Genomic DNA, 23,780 nt, shown 5'->3' with positions numbered 1-23,780 from the left:
CCAAACAGATGGCTACTCCATCATTCAAAAGAGTTTTATCAGGTTACACTCTGCCCAACCACAGCTACAAAATTAAAGACATAGACCCCAAGGCTCTGGCTAATGTAGCACTGTGGTTCCCAACCACAGCGGAGCCCAGCTCCTCCAAAACACTGGCTGATTAAAGGCAACACCAGGCTCTGTGTTTGTCTTCAGAGCCAGTCTGCTTTCTCTTGGTAATAGGTTGCACGTCTGTTGGTGCATGTACAGTATGGACATTAGAGCATGTTTGTGTTCGTGTGAGCTGGGTATGGTGAGTTGAGAGTTGTTGTGTGTTTGGAGTGGAAGTGAATAAGGAAAAAAAAATCAAGCACAGTACCACCCTGCCAAAGCAAATATTTAGTTGAAAATTAATAGATGAGGGAGAACGAATGGCAGTACAAACAGAGGGAGAGAGAACAGAGGTGAAGACCAGGGAGAGGAGATGGAAGGAAGCAGAGCTGAGAATATGTTTTCGTGTTAGCCAACCGGGAAGTAGAAGGGAAAGAGACTGAGGACTTGACAGTAGGACTTTCAAGGTTACCGCTGTTTGTTATCCAACATGCTGCGGCCATGTGACGAGCCGTATGGAGGGGATGAAGGGCAGGCCCTGCCTTCTCTGCTCTCCCCTTGCTGTGTCTCCTTCTTGCGCCTTCTCTGTTTTTCCCCACTTTGTTTCTTCTCTGTCGCTGTGGCTGAGGCCGAGCATTCGTCTGCTGTTGGCCATCTGGCTTCAGTCGCGTACAATAAGTGACTTTGCCTGCCTGCCTCCCTGCCTGCTTGGTCGGATCAGAGCAGGCCCGACTGTCGTGTATTACAGAGTGCAGAATGACTCTAAGTCCTAATTGAGAGAGATAATGCAGGACCAGAGCACTGCGAAGGGGAGATTAAATCCCAGGAGCTGGATGGTGGGATGGCGAGAGGAATGGACGGAGAGAAGGGATAGAAAAGTGCTTGACACACCCAAAGGGATTAGAGTGTGCTCCTATGGTGCCGGGGACACAAAGAAGCAGGGATGGCGCAATGGAAGGATGGAGCAGGAAGAGGAGGGGGCTGAGTTACTCTTAGTGGGTTTTACGGTTAAGTGCAGTGTTGTTGCTGTCTGCTCACAGTGCCCATCTGCCTGTTTATCTGTTCTATCTGTATCACCCCTTTCTTTATCTCTCTTTATCTCCCACTCTGTTCCTGACCCCATGTTCTCTAGTCCAACGTTATCTCTGCTCTCCCTGACCTCACCCTTTGTCTCACTGCCATATCTTGATCGTGCTCCTTTTACCTTTTTAAACGAACTGTTAAATTTGTGACCTCTTACATTTCTCCTGGCCAACTGTTTATTATACTGTCCCAAAATAACAGAAGAGTAGAGAGATGAAACCCATTGTTCTACTTCTTGTTTATCCCTTTCTCTGTTTTCTTCTCCACCTCCTCTAGGTGCAGTATAGATGGTGTGGAGGACAAGCGCATCATTGGCATGCAGATAGACAGCAAGAGTCACGCGCTGTGGGTCGCTTTTTCCTCCTGTGTTGTGAAAGTACCGCTCTCGCGTTGTGAAAGGCATGGAAGATGCAAGAAGTGCGTATCTTCATCAAACCATTGTTCAAACACTAGATTCTTTATAACCTCCACTGAGTTCTGTTGAATAAATTTGTATGATTGGATTGTTCTCTTTTTTGATGTTGTCTGTGAATTGTATGTCCAGTATTGTTCTCTGAAAAGTGGTACAAGTACAAAAGGAATTTTCCAAAAGGACCATTAATGAGAACTAAGTAATTAATGTGGCGTGGGGCTGATGGTGTGCGTCTCTGATTTCCAGATCCTGTATAGCCTCCAGAGACCCATATTGTGGTTGGGTGTCAGAAGGAGCCTGCAGACAAGTGGTGGGCAACACAAAGTAAGTCAATAGGAGTCATAATAGAGTGGCAAAGAGAAAAACTGTTCATTTCTCCATATAGAAGGTTAGGTAAATAGTTGTTTGTTCACTTTTATATCAATAATCTGCATGAAACACAAACTGTCAACACACATAGGCAAGGGAAGCCATGAAGTATTTTGGCTTGAAACTTTCCATCATCATACAATAAGCTAAATATTACTCTTGACATTCTCTAGGGTTCATGTATAAGACAAGCTTACACCAAAAACCATTGGGTTTTAGAGTTGCGGCTGATTGGTGTATATCTTTGAAAGTGGCTAAATGTGACTACTGTATTAACCAGCAAGTGAAACATTGTGCTGGTTAGTTGTGTTTAGCAAAGAGACACGTTTTCCGAGCAAGTTTTATAAAACCGTACCCCGCCTTTGTCGTCATGCCTAGTAGCATTCCTCTCTCTCGATTTGTCGTCTCTGATCTTTCTAATTTTATGGTGTGTAAGTGTAATTTCCTTCAGCTGAAAAGGCCATTGGAAGGTTGAATGGAAGGAAAGTGTTGTTTGCCCGAGGCTCGGGGTTGGGTATGCAGCGCCGGGGAAAGCTAGATGGTCGTGGTAACTATAATTTGTGGCAGTAGTTATGACACAGAACTGCATTATGCTTTCTGAACAAACAGCATGTGGAGTTTTGCGGTGGGAAAAATTTTTTCACAGATGAAGTCATAACAAAAGCACCAGCGCTCTGGTGGCTTTTTGACGATGAATGAATTTGATCGCCCTGTTGCAAAACGATTGGTTTGGCATACCAATACACCGAAGGCCCATGTGCCCACATGTACATGCTAAAACTTGCAAAAACACACACACAGGCCCATCCTGTTATTATTCTGCAAAGCCAAAGCGGTGGTTGTTCTGATTGAGTTTCCACTTCAGAGAGGGAGCCGACACAGAGGCTTTAAAAGGGCAGATGACCTCTCTCCATCACTGTACGGCATTTCTAAGGGAGAGAGGGTGGGATTAGGTTTGGTAGGATCTGTTGGACTGTAAAGAGATATTCACAGCATTTGCCAGGCTGGACAGAATGGGGGATGGAACACAGGAGGGAGAAATCAGATGCATTTTGGTGTTAGACAAAAATGTTTGCTTATACAAAAAGGCTCCTGTAGAGGAAGGACTGCTGGTCTCCTTCACTTCTTCTTTTCCTCATTTCAATAAAACCCCCTTTCCAGCACTTCTTTCTTCCATGTTTTCTTGTCTGTTTTTGTTTACCTCTCCTAACCAACTACCTCTCTGTTTTCTTACCTGTGCAAACTCATCCAAGTCTGTGTATCTATTTTTATCCTCCTTTCTTTCTTCTGACATATTATTTCTCTCTTGCATGCCTCCCCTCCTTTCTTCTTCCATCTGGCCCTGGTGATAGCGTGCCAGCTTTCCCATGTGGAGTTATGCTTCTTATACCTACTGCCTAAAAACAGCTTGTCCTCTGGTCGCCTGCAATATGGTCCCCAATCACCCCCTGTTCATGCATACGATTGCATATGATGCTGTATTGTTAATATGTAAACAAGGTTCATAGCTGTGTTTCACTGAGTGAATAACATTATGAGTTAAATTAATCAAATTATTTAAATAATTTAAATAACGTCAAAATAAGAAATGACTTTTCTCTGGATTATGTGTGAGTTATTACATGTTAAAACTGTGTGCAAATACTGACTGAGTCCCTAACTATCCCTACATTTGAAGTTTACTACAAATATGTCCTGTAAATGAAAGCCACGAGTCCTATTAAATGGACAAGTTGTAGGGCAACAATATGCAGCACCTCACACCATACAGTGTATTAAGTCCCTCGATGCGCATTCACTTCTGATATGAATAATTAATGTTATCATGCCTGACCTGCATTTCAGCAACCAAATCTGCCTCTGGTTACACAGTGTGCAATTTGATTTAAATATGCATTGTGTGGTTGTGGTGGGATCTTAACCCTGAGCTGAACCGTCTGTCGTGTCACATTCGAACACACTGCACTATAATGTAGCCACTACAGGACCTGAACCTCTTAACTGAGAGTTCACACTGTCATTCCTTCACATTCACATGTGCCAAGTACGGCTTAGACACCGCAGCTGTAGTGTGATAACTAATTGTACATTCATCTCAAGACCAACAGGATTTAAACCATGTAATCTACAGCCTGTAATGTTATTAGCAATTTATTTGGGAACCATGACCACATGGTGGCCAGTGTTTTGGTCTTCTCAACGAAGTCAGAGGGGCGAGAGGTGACAAAGTCTATAAGGAAACTCTGGCAGCTACCAGGTACTGTATACTTGGATGGCACTTGTCCTTAGACAGGTTTAATTGTGCAATTCTCCGTCTGCTTTGTGATTATGAGTATGATAAGCAAATCAGATAAGAAGATTAAATCTAGCACTAACCCCACAAATAAAGAAGAGGATGCCGTTGTTGTCCGTGATGCCTTTATCATATATTTTTCTTTAAAATGGAAACTGTTTATCAAGAGAGTTAAATATACCCTCTCCTTCCTAGTTAAGTTTCTGTCAAATTGGATAAAATGATGAAGCGTAAATGAATGCATGAAAAATTTAAATATTCTTCCACATAAAAATGTACAAAAGTAGATTTTGGTTCTGATTTGTGAACATAACAGCAGAAATTCAGTGGTACCCCCCTTCACTAAAATCTCTTGTCCCTGGTCTTGTTGTCAGGTTCACGCTTTCAGCTCTGATCAGGGGATAAGGGGTGTGTGATGCTGTTTTCGAAAATCACTCTTCTTCATGCTATAATTGTGACCAGCGGAGGGTGCGGAGGATGAGAGGCGGGTGGACAGGCAAGAGGAGGGGGGGAGGCTGTGAAAAGCTGTCATGCGTGACTGTGATCCTGGTTGACAGTTGGTCCGCTCTGTTTCACAGATCTCCTTACTGCCTGCTTGGTGGTCTTTCAGGAAGAAAACAGGTCTTGGTGCAGATTGCATCTGAAAATAACATCTTCGAAACCCTCTCTCTTTCCCTCTGTGTCATATGATGGCCCTCAAGCATGGCTACCCCTCACTGCTCTGGTTTTGGCCCGTGTGATTGGGACTTCAACCTTATACTATCTCTACTGAACATAGATGATGTCAGATAGAGAGTAAAAGCAGAAAGATTTGAGTTCTCTTAAAAAGTGTATTATGTACATTTCCTCCTTACTTTCTAAAGGAATGTTTTAAGAAAAAACTTGGACAGTAAACATGAATCAGGAAAAACAGCAGCAGGTTAGTATTAAGGAAAATGTCATTAATTATTACTTTATATCTCGTTTATTTACTCATACACGATGTTTTGCGCCGTACTATGTCTTGGCCAGGACCAGAAACTTTTCTGAGTCTTTTCTGGTTGCTTGGCAACTGCTCGGAGCTGGTATAGTAATACTGTAGTACCTACCCCACCCCCCCAACAACAACCAAAGTGTTGTGTTTACACAGTTTTGTGCAGGTATTTGTTATTAGTGCGCTTTAGAGGTGTTGGTACGTGGATTTTGTTACCTTTGAGCAGAGACGAGCTAGCTGTTTCCCCCTCTTCTCACCCTGAGCTGAGCCGGGTACAAAATCATCTAACTCTTGGCAAGAAAGCAAATAAGTGCAGCATCTATTTTAAAGCTAAACAACATAAGATATCGGTTTTTCTTGCAGTCAAATAAAACATGAATCTATTTGTATCAACACTAAAGGCAATGAGTCCCATGCCAGCTATGGATTTCCTGGCCTGCCAGCATTCTTCGTAACCACTGATTTTAGGCCTCCGGGGCAACTGCTAGGTGTTTTTTTGATTTCTCTCCAGTATAGGGCTTCACCGTTAGCAAGCACAGCGCTTGCAGTGTTTGGGGGTGTTTTGTTGTAGCATTTCTACGGCTTTGTTACTTTGTTAGGTGTGGTGAGCCTGCATGGCCTGGCCCATTTTCCATTGCTGACCATGATGTCTCTGTTCCCCGCAGATCAGCCTTTGAGCAGGACGTGGAGCATGGTAACACAGATGGCCTGGGAGACTGCCAAAGTAAGCAGGCCCACTTCACTCTTATCTTTCCTCCTCTCTGCTATACACCCCATACCATTTCTCTTTTCTCTGTTAACTCCATCTCCCTTTTCTCTCGGCCCTCCATTTCCTTCTTCGCTGCTGTCACCTCTTTCTCCCCCGTCTGTTCCGCCCTCACAATCCTCTCTTTCAGTCTCTTCCATCCATCTGTCCCTTTCGGCTCTCATCCTCCTCTGTCCTTCTCCCGCTGTTTCTCTGGTCCCCCGGTTAATAGAGTGTTGTGCCCCATTGAGCAAAGACTGGATTCCTTCTTGCAAATCGCTATGAAAACACAACCCAAACATTCAGTGACACACACAGGAAGGGGTTTTACTTGTGAGAAATCACAGGGCTCTTTTTGAAACACTAAATAAAACAGGGCTCTCAACCCGGTCAACCTCAGCAGTCTTGAAAGGTCTCTTTTACTATACAGCACCAAAGACTGGCACATAAAGTGAATGTATATTTGATCATTACGTGTGCAGAATAACTATTTGGATTTGTTAAATGTGATGCCCTGTTGATATTCTGCCGAGCTGCTCAATTTGCTAGAAGACCTCAAAACAATTTGACATTGAATCACTCATCTTAGTCCATTTCATCTCAATTTCAACTATTTACTCAGAGCAAATGGAAGTGGTGCATTTTCCCTTCAATTTCATCAGTGTGTTTAGTCTAGAGAACCCATAACGTTGGGCCCTCATTAGCTGTAGAGGCCATATAGATCACCTCTGATTAAAAGTTAAGGGAATATCGAACAGCCAGTCAATCCCAAATTACTTAAAAAGTCATGGTATTTGATCACATTAAAGCAAAAGCTTATTTTACTGCACACAATAACACTTTCCCCTCATTTCTTTTCTTCTTCTTTCAGATACCTTTGTGGCACTGAATGGTATGTATCCCCTATATACTGTAGAAGAAATCAGATAAAAGACAAGTGCTGCATTTCATCTCTTCAGACTCTTTAACTTCAGCCACACCTCTTCATCTTGTCAATCAAATATTCCCTCTCAAGGAAATGAAAACTCCTCCCACCTGTGCAAAGACAGGTTATTAATGACCCCAGGTTTTAGCTGAATTCATTTTATTCCTTCTTCTTCATAGACATTCCCACCAGTTACGAAGGTAATAAAACATTAAAGCTTTCTCAGTCAATTTAATTTTGCACAGTATTTCCCCTCATCCAGCCTCTTTAGTGTTTAGAATAAAGGAGGCAGAATTAGAAACCTGAAATGTAGAATTAACAATGTTTAAAGCAGATTGTGATCCTATTAGTTTTATTAGGTCTCGTCTCTCATCTTGTTCCTCCTGGCCTGTCTTCGTCATCCCCTGCGCAGTAGCATTGATTAGCCCTGACCTTTGCTTTGCTAATTGGATGGATCTAGTTGTTGCTGTTTTAAGGCCTTGATGGTGAAGAAACACTTCGATGTGCAAATTAAAGAGGACATGTGGACAGAGGGAGAGGGAGCGAGATTAAACTAGCCTGTTTAGAGTCAGCGTAGAGCAGACACGTTTCTGACGACCACGATGGAGCATTTACAGTTGGCAGAGACTCTCTGCACAGACATAGATGCTCGGCGCACAAAGCCTAATATAACCAAGCACATGCATGGTACGGGCACACAAATATTTATACATTCTGATTCACACAACATTATATCACAGTTGAACATGCTGAACTTCACTGATAGTTGACTCATACAATGTTCCTCATTCAACTCCATAATTCTTTTCAAGGAATGATAAACAGAAAAGTTAGTGTTACACTTATCACCTATTCACCTTATTTTTATCTATTATGAGGACGCATCAGTTTTGGTGAATCTCTCTCCCTCTTTCTCACTCGCTCGCACACAGACACGCACACCTCGCAGCTGCCAGATCAAAAAAAGTCAGACCTACAGAGAATGACAAGAAAAGATATTTTGAAGCTTTTCCAGAAGGCCCAGCGCTCTCTGTCTCACCACCCTATGGCTGTACCCCCTCTGTGATTCTCCCTCCTTTTGGAGATCCAGGGTCACAGAAAAAGCATCTGTGTTGGTGTGCACCCCTATATTGCTGAATATGCTCCCAAAGGCTTGGCTGTGTGTTTCCAGGCAGACACACGCAAACACACATACAGGCAACACCCAGTTTACAACCCCCCAGATGAAGTCTCAGCTATTGCCCCAGCCCCTCTGTCTATCTGCTGGTAGTTGATATGGATTTGAAGATAAATAAATGCCCTATCTCTATTCTCCTCTCCTCTACTCCAGACTAGACTTCTCCTCTCTTTTAATCTGTATAAAGAGAGGGATGTGCATCCGTCGGCAGTTTAGGGCTTTTTTTTTTCTAATCTGTGGAGGAGCTCTGAGTCTCCGAGCCCTCCCTCTCTATGTGTGTCATCTGCCTGAATTGCACTTCCCCTGGCGGTGGGGGAATGAATTATAAAATAGGCCTGTCACACTAATCTCTCAGCCTTGGGCCAATAGTTAAATAAATCATTTTAATGATTGCCATGCAACACGGTGGAGGAGGAGGGGGAGGAGGCTCTGGGTGGTGTTGTGTGCGGGTGTCTGCTGTGCGTAGTCTACCAGCAGCATCAACGTTAGCCCCCTGGAAAGCCTCTCCATCTTCAAACACAGGCGTAAACACATATTGAAAAGGCACTCACATTTCTGCAAACACACACACACACACACACACACACAGATTGCTGTCACCTCCTCCGTGGAGAGAGCATGTTAAAATGGGAATTGGGGACTGAGCTCCACAGAGGAGGCTGATAAAAGTGTTGTCGCTTGTCATCAAAGTGAGATTTCCTTCCTATTTCCTTAAACGTGTGGCTTAAACACATGTTAAATACAATTTATAGATTGTGCAAAATTGTGTAGGGTGGCTTAAGTGGAAGCAAGTGGGACGGGAATGTGATTAGCATGGTTCAAAAATAAACATACAGACAAAGCTCATACACAAATTCTGCTTATGAAAGAAGATGACAAAATTGAGACAGGTGGATGCAGGGGGAAAAAAAACAGTTTGAAAGAAGTGCTGCCATAAACGGAGAATAGAGAGATATGATCTGTCTTCCACACATGAAAGAGTACTTTGTTGCAATTGTCAGATAATGTCAAAATTTTAGGTGTTAGGGCTTTTACTGTGAAAATCTTATCCACAGACACATCCTGTTTTTACTCTTGTTGTTACAGTCTCACCATCAGAGTAACTTCTTGGATATGTTATGATAACCCCTCAAACTATTGGCCAGTAGTTCATTTAGCCATTAAGGAATTTAATTACAAGGAGGAGTTAGATCACAGAAAAGAATTAAGTCTTAATGACATATTTCTGATGATTGATCTAGCCGTGCTGCTGAGGGCTTCACTCAATACAGATTACCAGATGTGCAGATATGAAACATTTGACAGATCTTCTTTTTTCAAACTAAGACAGAAACATGGAAGTGAATAGGAAATAGGAGCAGGAGTGGGAAAAAAAGACAGAAATGAACACAAATGTTAGTTAGCATAATCTTTAAGTGTGACAGCTTTTGTGTGACAGTATGTCTTGAGCCAAAGAAAAGTAACAAAGAAGCTTCAACCAGAGAATGTCTATAAATCTGGCCTGGTAATTAACCAAAACCAAAACCAACTGATTTAAAGGTAAATTAAATGATTGAAAAGTTTGATTTAAAGCAGCACGAGCCTTAAGAAAGGTAGTGGGGAAGAGTGTGAACATAGAAGTTCTGTGCCGTAGAAGAAAAGTTAGAGGCAGACTTTTTGACTAGAGCAGTGGAAACAAAGTTTGTCTCTTGTCCTTCATTTCAAAGGTAGGCCCCCTATGGTGATTGTGGAGAAATATTATTGTACTCTGCTCTGCTCTGACAGGCCCAACAGTGCTTTGACATGTCAGTCAGAACAGGAGGGGAGAGAGTGAAAAAGGCAGAGAGAGGCAGAGAATGACAGGGGAAAAAAAGACATGTCTATTTTGAGAAACACACACTCACACACACACACATTTGCTAATGATTCGCTCAGGATCACCAAGGGAGAAACACTTTGTTGCCTCACACAGCCCAGCAGCTAGTGTATGTGGGTGTGTGTGTGGGTGTGTGTGCGTCTTTACCCCTGCTGGTCCATGCTCACTTGTCCCTGTACGGCCCAGGCGTGAGTTAACCTGTGTTGTGTCTGGCAGGCCACCATCACCACCACCATCACCATACCCTCTCACTCCCCACCCCGGCCCTACCTGAGGCCGCCGAGGGCCCCCTGGGGCGGGGCCGCATGGTGGAGCGGAAGGAACCCCCAATGAGCTCAGACAAAGGGGAGGACCCCTACGTGGCCGTGCCCTCTCAGACTCAGCCCAAAGCCAATGGTAAGCCTTGGAACGCAACAGTGAGCAGTCAATTTGGTCCATTGTCACCTGTGGCAAGGGAGGGGGGAGCAGATTGGTGTTTGAGAGTTGCGGCTGCCTTGTTGCTTCCAGCTGACGAGGTGTAGAGATAGTAGAGAATCACTGTCTCTCTAGGGGACAAATTGCCTCACACTGTGCAGGTAAACCCCCCAACGAAATGTGGGTAAACACACCTACAGAAAACATAGAGAAGATGCAGGTACAAACAACTGTTTGTTCTTTAAGATACATGTTCACACAAAGACTCATACACACACTCTGAAGGATTAATTTATTATCCATCAACTAGAATGTAATATGCAGACCATTACACTCTGAAAGGAATATGGCAACATATTTATTTCCATGAGAAGATAGCCCAGACCCCAGGTCTTTCATTCTTTGCGACACAGCAACATGACATTGAACGCCCTTTTTTCCTGTGTTAACAACCTCCCTAATGCTTCAGGGCCTCAAGGACAGCTTACTAGATGAATGAGACAGTGAGAAAATGACAGAAGGGAAGGAGACACGACACACATCGGAGAGGGGGTAAAAAGGTCAAAATGGTCCTTCTGATCCATGTTGTGCCCCTTAATAAAACAGCCAGACATATTATAGATCTCATTAAAACAACATGCAACATGTCCTTGCTAAATAACAGAGTTTATGTTGTTGGAGCCTTGAGGAGATATCGATCATTAATAATGGTGATTCGTCATGAGTACAGACCGGTCAATACTTTCCATAAACACACTGCATGTAAAGAGGAAGACAGGGAAATGGAATAGGACAGAGGAAAAAGAAATCAGCTAAGAAAGAGATTTTATTCAATGACATTTTTATTGTTTTTTCTCGTGTTTAAAATTACACTTGACAAAATTAGGTTTCTTAAGACCATCTGAATCCAAAACAAATAAACAGTCTGTTAAATAAAGAGCTAAAAAACTCTAAATCCCTAAGAAGATGGAAGCTGATAGTAGCTAAATGATGTCATATAGCCTTACACATACTCACAAAACTAATTTGTAATGTTGAGCATTTATAATATTTATAAATAAGAAATTATGTTGGTTAAGTCTCCCAACACACACATTTCAGTATCTACTGTCTATAGAATAAACAGAGGCGCAGCAGTGAGAACAGCATGTCAGCTGGAAGCAGCAAGGCACCAATGGGTAGATCCAAGCACAATGGTGGCAGAGACTTCAGACAGCATGCCTGCAGCCAGCATCACAACATGCTGTCACTCTTCTTGTTGCCTTTACCTGAGCAGGTGTAACATTACTTGAGCCTCACAACAAATGGGTGAGGAAAGTCGTACTTTGACAAAAGCCGAAAGCTGTCATTGCCATGTCCCTTTTCTTACATTTGGGCGGAAAGTGGGATGTTTATGCTCAGGTGATGGCAACAAGTCTTCACATTTCAAAACAATGCTTCCTGCTGTTTTTTTTTCTGTATGATCATTATTGTTGTTATTATTATTATTATTGTTGTTGTTATTATGATTTAAGAAACCTTTGCAGCTTGTTTCAGTATTTATAAGTTCTATTTCAATTTCAGCTCTGCAGCTCTTTTTTTCTTTTCTCTGAAAGTCAGCTCTGACAAGATTTCTTGTGTTGGTTTCCTGTGAGCAGTTCTTGATATTTTGCATGGCTTGGTCTAAGATTATACATTCTTTTGCTATTTATATATTTTGCTGCCTTGATTGCTTTGATGGTATTAAGCAGAGTTTTGCCTCCATGCAGCTTAATGCTTTTCCAGCATGGCACATTGAGCACCACAGTCAACAGTATTCATTTACCGCTCCACCCATCCTGCCTCCTCTTCCTTCCTGTCGCCCTCAGTATTACTGGCTTCAGGTGTCAACTGTACTGTGAAAACTTTTCAAACTGCATATGTGAAAGTTAAAATGAGACATGATTGTGGCATCAGAAACTTTGTAAAAGTCATTTCATCTCCATTTTTATGCCACAGAGATGAATCCAAGCAGCCAATTTGACAGAGAAAACACGGAGATAAACATTCAACCATACCATCAATTTTTTTAAATTAAGTATAAAAATTTAGGGTTATACATACCGAAAGTCATTTGCAAGCTTGTTTGTGATTTAAAAGAAATTACAATTAAGCCCCAACTTTTTCATTTGCAGTTGAGACACTGTGGAATCTTATCTGCTAATGAATATTACAGTGCTGCCAATATGTATTAGCCCAACACCACCAGAGTAATTAGAAATGCTGCAAACTGATGAGTATTCACACACTGGTGATATTTAGCACCCAACAGCATCATTATCTGGCATTCCAGAGGGGCCATTGCACTTGCCAGGTGGCCGTTTGTGTTTCACAGTACATTTGAGCTTGGTGTCTGTATGTCTGTATGTCTGTCTGTCTGTCTGTCTGTCTTTGCCTCATCTGTTTGTTCCACTCCTGTCACCCTACCACACACCTCTCCTTGCTCCTCCCATTGCTCACCCTGCCCCTGAAATCACCATCTGCTGCCATTGTGATCAGTCTCCCTTCCACAGGACCTCTCATCTGACTGGGATGGCATGTTCCAAGGCTATACCTTACCTAGTGCAAATTAATTCCTGGACCAATTTATGGAGCCTCTTCCCCCAATGCCCCTCCCCCTTTCCTCTCTCTGTCTCCTTTCCTCCTCCTCATTTTCTGCACCTCCTCCTCATCCCCAGTTTCTACCCTTATTGTCTGTTTCCTTTCCAACTAAAGTCATATCTCCTCCCTTGTCTGCAGGAATGAGTCCTTGCCCCGCTCCCCCTCTGCTCTCTCTCCTCTTTCTACGTCTGTCTCCCTCACTCTGTCAGGCTCAACTCTCTCCAATACCCCTTCCCCTCTTACATCATCCCTCCCCCTCAACCCCGACCTGTAGCCACCACTGTGTTGCTTCAATTTATGGGTTCATTACAGCAGCTATCCAGGAGAGGGGAGAGGTGAAAGGAAAGAGAGATGGAGAGAAACAACAGGGGGAGAAACGTGGGAAATGAGGGAGTGGTGAAAAGCAAGAGAGAGAAAAAGAACACACATGATAAAGATTTATTAAACAGCACAGAACAACAATATAGCAGTGAAGGTTATAAGGGTGGAAGTGAAGAGAATGAAGGTGGTGGCTGAAAGATGAGATGGAACAGGGGAGAATAAGAGGCTATAAGTCATTGAGATACTGTAGCTGATCAGAGTGAACACCAGTGTTTGTCTTAGTTATTTGTTCTCATATTGGGCCCCAGTTCTAACCATGAACCCTGTCTTCATTCTGTAGCTAATGTTTAACTAACTAACTCAACTAACCGCAGCTGAAACAGTGTTGGGCAAGATACCAAAAATCAATAAGGACTGGTGCAACTCTGTCTCCTCGAAATGACATTTATATATACAGCTACCTTACAGCTACATATAAACTTTAAAGCATAATGTAATGTCACCCTAATTTTGAATACAATGAGATCAAAATGTTTCCTGACAACATGTTTCATTGTCTGTAATACCTGCTAACAGTAAGAGAAAGGTTATGTTAAGACACCCAAACCCTCACATGTCAACAGTGCTTTGAAGCATAAGAAAAGATGTTTTCTTAATTAATACAATAACTAAAACCATGTTATACTGACAGTGGTATCAAATTAAAATTTACTTCAGGAAAGTTCATGTTCAGTAATCTTTGCTTGGTGTACCCAATAAACTGATTGTTAACTGCATTTAACACTTTCTACACTTGAAGAAACATTGCCTGTACATGCAATCTAAGCAGGATTTTCTTAAGGTTTCACCACAAAGCGAAGCCGTACAGAGTTCACGAGTATGAGTATTATTATATAAACACAATTTCTAGGAGACATGGGTGTCTGGTGAGATGTTTTTGCCGTCTCTTATTATACTCATTATGAATCACAACATACATATTCACGAGTGTCAGGTTACTGAATGAATTGACTTTTATTCATCTTGCTTTGCAGATTTAATCTAAAACACCACAATGTTTTTTTTTTCTTTTCAATGTGTTTCCAAAACAACATCATGGCATTTTCATGGTGTTTCTTTTCTATTACACAAGAGCTATACTGTAATTTATTGAGAGATATGATTTCCCCCAGTGTCGGGATTTCACGGTAATACCCACTGTCTGACAGCTGCTCTGCAAGGCTTATTTTCAGCTGCAGGCAGCTCTCTGACACCTGTGTGCCAAGGTGAGCTGGATATGATGGAGGTATGATAGAGGGAGAGTATGACCCCGCTCACACAGGGATGCGGCACTTAGATTTTATTTATTTTTATTTTTTTTACATCCAAAAAGCCTTGATAGAATAAGCATTTCACTTCATGTCACTTTCTGGGAGGGATTTGAAGGAATTATTCCCCATCATTACTGTGGTTGCTGTGTCAGTCTTGAATGTTACCTGTCCTTATGAGGGGAATTAACTGTCAAATGCATCCAGCACCAGCAGACAAAGTAACAAGTGCTGTTTACAGTCAAATTCTGGTTTCACACTGCCTTTTAAAGCTGAGTACTATTATGATTTTGACCTCCTCTGTCCTGACTCTATCCAGCTACATGCCCTGCAATAACAAAAATGTTGCTTTGAACTTAGCTTCTCTAGCAAATTTGCCACCACTGTTTTATCCCCATATTAGTTCTGCTAACTAAACCTCACAATCAAGTACTGCCAAGTGGAAAGACAACTCCATTTAGTAGCTGTCTTTTAAATGTGGTCAGTACATAAATATTACCTTACAGTAGCTTTCAGCTGGATGTCTCCTAGCAGTGAGCAATTTCCTGGTCAGTCTGATTATTATAGATAGAGACATCTCTCCTTTCAAATCACTTTCCCCTGGAGGTGAGCCGGCAAGATTTGAGGTAATAGAGGCTTTAGTTTAACATGAAATCTCCTCACAGTCCGATGATGCATTTCGCTGCTGGAGTTTTTCAGGAGCGTGTGAAGGCAAGCACACAGGGAAATTTAACATTAGTATATTCAAATGTCTTTGCAGGAGAATGATGGGATTAAGGTTAATCCCATAAAAAAGAATTTAGGCAACAAGTTGGGTGAATGGCCTTTTTTAAACAAATGACTTAAAAACTCATATTTGTGTCATTCAAACACCTTTACTATTGTATTAACTGTAGATATTTGGTTTAGTGATTCTTACTGGCCAAAGATTGTAATCGGCCTTTGTGAGGCAGAAGAATTATTTGTGGCTAATTGTGAATCATAATAGAAACTGTGGACTGGATGTTTTCCCTGGGTGTTACGCACTTCCCTTGCTGACGTCAAGCCAAAAGCCATAATTTCCTCCACTGATTAGCGTATTGTTCTCTAAGATGGCTTTTGTTTTCCACACATTTGCTGCTTACTTTTTCATTTTTAATGTTTCGGTTTTGCTTTTCATTGAGCCCTCTCGCCATTGCCAGTCCGCACAAAAGCTTTGTTTTGTCTTTTTAGCCATGTGAGACCGAATCTCATAACGCAGCAGCTCATCCTTTGTGCGTCTGAAGCTTGTCTAACCCAAATTCAGCTGTCATTATTCCACTTTGAACTGAATTTAAACAGTCACGTTCGCAATGTCCACCAGTGAGGCACTCATCAAGCAGATACAAGCTGAGTCTTTGTTCTCTGGAACAACATACAGCCTGTGTGTGAATATGTTTCCGAATGATTATCAGCACCTGCATTTAAAATGTAGCCATAGTGTGTAGCTCTTTGATCATAAAACTCAGAAGCCACATATTATTTGCAAATGTATCATGGTTAAATACACTTGAATGAAACAATATCTGTGTAACCCTGACTCATTAATACTGAATAGTAATTAACAGGAGTGAACACTACACTAAGAGAAGCCATTCAGGAGTTTACTTGGTCTTAAAATCTACTTTTGTTTTTAAATTGTGACTTATGATTCCACTGCTTGAGGGAGCTCCTGTTTTTATTATCTCAACATGCAATAGCAGTAAAATACAAAAATAAGTGGAATCATTGTTTCAGCTGCGTATTTCATGCTGTGTATTCTCACTTAACAAGCTCACCACCCATTAACAGAAACAGTTGTGGTGTCAGTTGAAGACATCAAACACTTGATGAAAAATGTTCCCAGGGACGTTTAATTTAGGTTGATTTCCTGTGAGTATTAAAAACTACAGTTTGTATGCAGGGAGGTGGTGGATAAGTTAGTACATCAGTGTTAATACCTGAGGTGCAGAATGCTGTAATTAGTGGTTTAATTATGTCTTAACTGGCTCATTAGTATGCAATGCACTGACTCAGGATTGTCTGATGAATGCTTTAATATTGAATAACACCATTGATGCAAGTGCCTCTCGAAAACAAAGATACACACGACATAATGGGATAATATCCTAACTGGAGGATTAAATAGAAGTTAATGAATTGCTGCCATCATCTAAACACCAATGCCCCTTTTTAAAAGCTCCAGAAAACAAACTATTTTGCACAAAGTAAACCGCTCGCTGCAACAAAGGCAGAGTAAACAGTACCCACTCAACATTTTCTGCTCCTCTTCATCATCTCTTCTTCCACTGCTTCAGTTGTTCACTTGTTAAATTGCACAGTTCTGTCCATCAACAAGTGGCAACTCAGCGAGTCCAGTTAAGAGTGATTAAGATTTTTATCATTTTGCAGACGATGTCTTTGTGTAACAACTCAAAGTCAGAGGTTAGGTCCTCTTCGTAACCCCTCTGTGATGTTTAACTGCCTTTGAAGTTTCCTCAACGCTAACACAAAGACAAGCTCTGTGGGCTTAAGTCAGCTGGTGCTTCTGAAGAGATTAAAAGAGTGTTAGAGTGTCTATGTGTTAGACAGACAGAGAGAGAGCGAGAGAGAGAGACTGCATTCACAAGTTCCAGTCACAGCAGATTACAATGTTTTTGATTTACAAGTAAGTGTTGCCGACCCAGGCTGTTTTGACAGAGAATCTCTGAGATATTTGTTTAATATCTGCACGTTGAGGCTTGAGGCGGTGTGAAATTTAAATCAATTCAACCGCTGAGAGAAGTGTTGAACTGCAGGATGCAAAGCGATGCATTGTGGGGGCAAGGCAAGTCAATGTACAGGCAGAATTCCACCAAGACTAGACCAAAGCAGAAAAGCTGTGGGTTTTAGCAGCATTTTGATACTTTTCATGGTCATGTTGTGAAAGTTATGCAAAGTTTTGCCAGGATCAAAAAGTAGCCTCGAACAAAATGAGCGGCGTTGCCACCTTCAGTCGATGGACTGAATATCTCTAAGATGAGAAACAATTCTTCACATGAAAGACGGAAGTCTTTTAAGTTTTTCCTTCTTTTGTGTGTGACCCACGGCCTTTGGCTAAGTAACCTCCAGAAGTGTGTGTCAGTGCTTAAGATACAGTGGTTGTGTGTCAGTGATTCAGTGATGGATGGAAGGGGTGAAAAAGTGAGAAAAAGAATAAAAGGATTTTCTTTTCTTTTTCTTTTTTAAGTTGCAGACAGGAAGAGCCAAGTGGTGCAGGTTAAATAGGGCTTTAACCACGGCTCTCCCACCCAGAATAGAAGACAAAGATCCTGCTCCACAGTTCGCCTCCTCCACCAGAATGGACAACCCATTTGGCTCTGATGCCCTCTGGCTTTGTTATTCAATGTGAAATCCAAATCCCTGGTTGAAGAAGTTAACCTTTGGCGGCAATAAATTCTCTGTCATGAAAATTCATAACAGTTTTGACTTACACTTTCAGCATGTAAGCACCATAGACAGAGATGGATGAACCTATTTACATTTATCAAAGGATTGTGGAAAAAAGTGAGATTTGCCAAAGAGTTGTTTATGCTTGCACTTTCATTTTCTTTGTAAATGGTTTTTTTGGAGATTTTAGGGGCTCCTCACCTCAAGTGAAGCCAGATTTGTCTGCCTTTTCTTCATCGTTCACAGAAATGTTTAAACCGGCAGCTCTCAAGCAGCACCCGTCACCATTGTCGTTTCTGCCAAAGGATGATAACTCACAAGGACCACGAGGTTATAATTACAGCCTTCCCAGTTTCCAGTGAAAGGAACACTTAACCACATGGAAGCGGAACAGTGTGAAAGAAAACACTCTGAAACAAGCAGAAAGTCACAAAAGTGATTCATTGTTTCTGTTAGGCAGCAAAGTAGCAGAAAGTGGGGAGGAAAAAAGATCTAAGGACAGAAGAATGTCAAAAAAAATGAAAGATGGCAGTGAGGAAAAGTATCTCTTTTATTCTCCGATCATGTATGAGATGGGAAGCAGATGTTTCATCAGGCAGGCAGGCCATTTGGTCGCACAGCCCACATAACACTTGTCAAACCCCAACGTTTCTCTGCAGATAACAGTCATCACTTCTCACACCATCCACACCACCAGGCACATCCTTGATAAGAAACCAATTTGGCCAGAAAAGAAGTTCTTGAACCTTTTGTTTAACTCCAAAATGAGGTATGGCCGAGCTGCATGTTGTCAGCACTCGGTTAAAGACAGAAGTGACATTTTGTTTTTACAAAAAAATGAGGAATGATCAGAGCAAAATGTAACTGCTCCTCTTTATCCAGGTTGAGCTTTAAAGTCAATGCAGAGGGTGATGCATTGCCTAGTGCTTTATTACAGCTGGGAATGGGCTTTAAGTCGTGTTTTTAGCCTAATGAAGTATGACTGCAGCGAGTGAGGATTATGGATGTTAGCTGAAGAGAGTCTGGATTTCGGTTCCATGAGAACAGATTACTGTGTTGTTTCTGTGTCTGTGTTATGTCTTGTTGAGGAGACACAGAAAGAAGATTCTCTCAATACATCCTCTGTGACACTGCTGAGCTGAAAAGCCGAAACACGATTTACTCGGCCCCTTTTCAGGATTTTACAGAATTACTGCAACTAGCGCTTCATTTTGTGGTATCTTCTTTTGGAAAGTTACAGAGCAAATTGAAACACTTTAATGATGATCTGCAGGAGTGATTTATGGAAACAGTAACAAGACAAAATTGCATCAATCTTCTTGCGAAACACAAGAACTGCAAACATCAAAGTTGTGAGAAACGCTGATGTTTGCAGCTCCTGTCTGTACTGGATTTCACTTTCCATAATACATTTCTAAATTTTGAAATAAAATCTACTGAACAGCAACAGTGTAAACATTGCAAAGTTGCCAAAAGGTGGTAAAAAATGAGTTTTTAAATGCAAGTAAACAGAAATAAGTGAGGATGATTCATGAAACGTTTTACCCATTAGTGCTGCTTGTATATAAATAGGTACTATAGGTTATTGAAGTTTAGTGAAGTTCACAAAGATTAAAATCAAGTTATTGTTCTTAGAAATTCTACATTTTTTTGTGTTTTAGATTTTCACAGGTTTTAAAGGTCATAAAAAGGTGAAAGACAGTATTTCAAAATCCTTTCATGTACTGCACAGAGAATAATATATACCATGATATCAGACAATGAGTGAAGAACACACGTGTAACTGAGCCACGGTATTAAGACCAGCGGTGCACTGTGGGAGTTTTTTTTTTTACGTGATAGAGCCCACCTGTGTAATCCTCTGTCTGCGGTAACTGATCTGTGTTGGTCACAGGTCGTGTGTGAATGCATTATAAATCTCTCTGCTGTGGACTGGTGTGTTTAACCCAACGAACAGAGTGCTCCATTAGATGTCTGCATCCATCAACAGGCTGGAGGTTATCGTGTGTGTGCATGTGCGTGTGGGAGTTGTGTGTGTCCACACTCATGTGTATGTGTGTGCAGATTATCGTTGACCCCATTTTATTACACACAACCTGCTGCTCGCACTCTGCCATTGCTAGAATACTTCATAGCTGCTGTTATTGAATTATCTTTTATTTGGCCGTATCGCTGGGCGTCTTTGCCAGCCTTTGAAAGTGGCGCTTTCATAAGACACTGATGACACAGCTCATTGGATTTAGCACCTAATCGGAGGCTTTTTAATGTATTCTCTGTGATTCATGAGATTGAATCCTAGCTTTATGAAAAGTCTCCCATTTGCATCTATGAGAAGAAAGGGTTTGGGTATTTCAGGCTCCTTTATCTGAGCTCATATCTTTTTTCATTTCAGCAGACGGTTTTATCTGGGATTTAAAATGTGAATCATAATCACCCCTCCAAAACACATTTCCAGCCTAAGATTGGATTTTTGGGAAATATTGAATGTTGCTACTTCAAGCTACAATTTGCGCCCATTTTGAATAGGTGTGTTCCTTATGATGGGATAAACCCTTCTTGATTTGCATGTTTTTCATGAAATGATTTAAACCTCTAATCTTTTTACCCAGAAAATATCTTTTAATTGTCGTAATTCAATATCATCTTCTATTTTTTTGGTTACTCTAATAATATGCAGCGCCTCCCAACAGCTTTGCTTTTCTTAGAGAGAAGGTCATGCATCAGCAGCGGTATCTACCTCAGTTGGTCTGTCAGTCTGAATGTCATCTCTACATCTCTCCACAGGTGTGATTCGTGAGAGCTACCAGAAGGGTCGTGACCAGCTGGTTCCTGTGACCTTGTTGGCCATCGCTGTCATTCTAGCATTTGCCATGGGGGCCATCTTCTCTGGCATCATTGTATACTGTGTCTGCGACCACCGGCGACGAGACATGGACCTGACAGGCCGCAAGGAAAAGGACAGCCACCATCTCCACTCCCGCCGGGGATCCATGAACAGTGTGACCAAGCTGACGGGTCTGTTTGAAACACAGGCCAAAGATGGTCGTCCTGAGGCGATCCTCACCCCTTTGATGCACAACGGGAGACTGACAACAAATGGGAAGATGCTGATAAAAGCGGACCAGCACCACCTGGACCTCGCTGCTCTGCCAACGCCCGAATCCACCCCCATGCAGCCACGTCGAAAGCCTAGCCGAGGAAGCCGGGAGTGGGAGAGAAACCAGAACCTCATCAACGCTTGCACCAAGGACATGCCACCAATGGGCTCCCCTGTTATCTCTACAGACCTACCCCTGAGGGCATCACCGGGGCACATACCCAGCGTGGTAGTCTTGCCTCTGCCACAGCATCAGCATCAGCTCCAGCCTCATCTACAGCAGCATCAACAGTCCTACCAGCACGAGTATGTGGAGCAGCCGCACCATAGTGACCTGAGCATGGGCCACAGTGTCATGGACGACCAGGGGGCAACCCTGGAGTACAAGACAGTGAAGAGCCCATGTCATAACCTCAACATGGTTGATCCGGATGGGGTGCTGCCGCCTCGTGTGCCCCAACGCGAGGCCTCTCTCACCATCCCTCCCGCTGTTCCACAGATGGGCAAACGCTTAGAGGTTCACTCGTCAGTCTATGGGCTCCGTAAAGGGTCAGCATCCGCTGCCTCTGGATCCTCCGTCCTCAAGAAGCACAACACCAACTCATCTAACTCCTCCCATTTGGCGAGGCATCACAGCTTCAACCGCGTGGAGACTCCACCACCTGCACCTCAGAGGGTGGACTCCATACAAATGACAGCGCAGGGCATATCCCTGTCACGGCAGCCTGGAATGAGCTCCTACGGTTCACTGCCCCGAACAGGCATCAAACATCTCAAGCCCGATGTCCCACCCAAACCCACCGTAGTATCACTCTCAACAAAAGCCAAGTCCAGTGACTCCTGCACATAGTGAACTTGTTAGCCAGTCAGTCCAATGTGAATGGACAGTGGTGAAAGGTTTTTTCTGAAAGAGATAAAAAAAAACTGAAAATACTGTACAACCTGCATCTCCTTTTAGTGTTTTTTGTCTGTTTGTTTTTGGTGTACAGTACAGTGAAAAAGCAACACAGTTTTTTAAAGAAAACACGTTCTTTTTATATAAATATGTAAATATTATACAAATGGTTGTTGTTATTTGTCACCATCATTGAGCTCAGGCTCTGGTTGACTCCCAGTTCCTCTGTAAACACACATGGGAACATGTGCTACTGAAACACAAGAAGATGATGCTCGTCTTGAATATTTCATCCTACGGCACTCTGTAGCATCTAAGACGGTGGCTCCCTTCGTTTGTGGTGTCTTTGGTCACCGGAACTTGATACTTCTCACATGCTGGTTAAAGCATATAAGAAGACAGTGCGGAGGGTTTGGAAAATAAACTTTGTACAGTACCTTGAGGACTGTGGAATCCAAGTGAGCAGGCACACAGAGAGACTGAGCTCTGACTGAAAGGACACACATCTGGCTTCTGTCGGAAACTGTGCAAAGCCTCTCAGTGTTACAGCAATCAAGTCCTGCCTGGGTTTGACCGAAAGCCTGGGCCAGAAGAATCTTCTACTGTACTGGTTACTGAATAACACATGACTGTTAATACTAATAGCTTGTTGTATTTATTTTTATTAAGTGCTTTTGAAAAATGACTGACTTTCTAGGCTCAGAGAGGGAGAGAGGGAGGAAAGAGAAGAGATCTTTTAATAATAATTAATGTGTAAGGGGAAAAAAAATAATATTTAAAGTCATTAAACTGGAGCCAGTAGAACTTTCCTGATGACTTAATGTCCACTAGGTCTTACTGTGTGCTCAGTGGGACCTGCAGCTTGAGATATATGTGACCTCTGTGGTGAGGAGGAGATATTTATTTAAACTGTGCCAGACAGGGACCTTTACCTTCACGGACCAGAATTTCTGTTGTTTTAGACCAATCAGATTTCCCAATTCTTACCCTTATACTCCTCCAGCGAATATCCCCAACCCCTTACCCAGACTCCCCAATCAGCACTGTGGTTTTGTGTGAGTCAGTACAGTAACATTTGTCCTGATTGGTAGCTGGCTAACCAGTGCCATCAATGCTCACTGTTGCATGTTGCAAATATAACAGGCACAGCTGCAGCAACAGTGCAGGAATCTGCATACAGACACACACACACAGACATAGAAAATTAGAAGCTGTACATGACGCTGCACGCAAGTGGAGCGATGCCTCCATCTCAGAACGTATTTTCTCTAGCTATGTCACGCAGATGAGCTGGTGAAAAAAGACAACCATAAACACATCGGTATTGCCTGCTTGTTTTTCCACATGTAAATTTGTGCCTTACACCCTGAAGTAGTGACAATGTTTCTTTTAATAGCTGTTAACTTTGTCTTCTTGTAGTATATATTTTTTTATTTTCTACATCATCATTTTTCCCGGGTTTGATAAAAATGCAATTAAAGAATGTAGGTGTAGTTGTAATCCTGGTCCCTAGACATAACACTTACAGTCCAGAGGGAAAACACAAAAGCGGATTTGCTTTCATGCTTTCTCTCCCACACACACACACACACACACACACACACACACACATATACTCACACGCATCTATGTGGTTAATTTCTGATTGTGCCATTAAAGCGCTCAAAACAACCCTTTATGTTGTGCTGGCGGTGTCGAAGAAGACGTGAGTGTTTTGGATTTTCTATTTTATACAATTTACAAGTCCTGTTTTTCGACGTCTGTTTGCTTGGAGTGATG

At 42.2% G+C, this 23,780-nt stretch overlaps 1 protein-coding gene across 3 annotated transcripts in view; it reads left to right on the top strand.

Moving 5' to 3' along the window:
• sema6a (sema domain, transmembrane domain (TM), and cytoplasmic domain, (semaphorin) 6A) overlaps positions 1-23,484 on the top strand; it is a 99,010-nt gene extending 75,526 nt beyond the window's left edge. For 2 of the 3 annotated variants that reach the window (XM_067521045.1, XM_067521044.1), the window contains 6 exons: positions 1,450-1,590; positions 1,832-1,909; positions 5,886-5,944; positions 6,837-6,857; positions 10,139-10,318; positions 20,794-23,484. In XM_067521045.1, coding sequence (XP_067377146.1) covers positions 1,450-1,590; positions 1,832-1,909; positions 5,886-5,944; positions 6,837-6,857; positions 10,139-10,318; positions 20,794-21,956 — 1,642 coding nt within the window. In that variant the 3' untranslated portion in view covers positions 21,957-23,484. The remainder of the gene's footprint in view (positions 1-1,449; positions 1,591-1,831; positions 1,910-5,885; positions 5,945-6,836; positions 6,858-10,138; positions 10,319-20,793) is intronic. The other variant, XM_067521046.1, reaches the window with a different exon arrangement.
• Positions 23,485-23,780: the final 296 nt, after the last annotated feature.

Source organism: Channa argus, chromosome 11 (assembly GCF_033026475.1).
Source record: "Channa argus isolate prfri chromosome 11, Channa argus male v1.0, whole genome shotgun sequence".
NCBI classification, from domain to species: Eukaryota; Metazoa; Chordata; class Actinopteri; order Anabantiformes; family Channidae; genus Channa; species Channa argus.
This window is presented reverse-complemented; position numbering and strand designations above follow the sequence as displayed.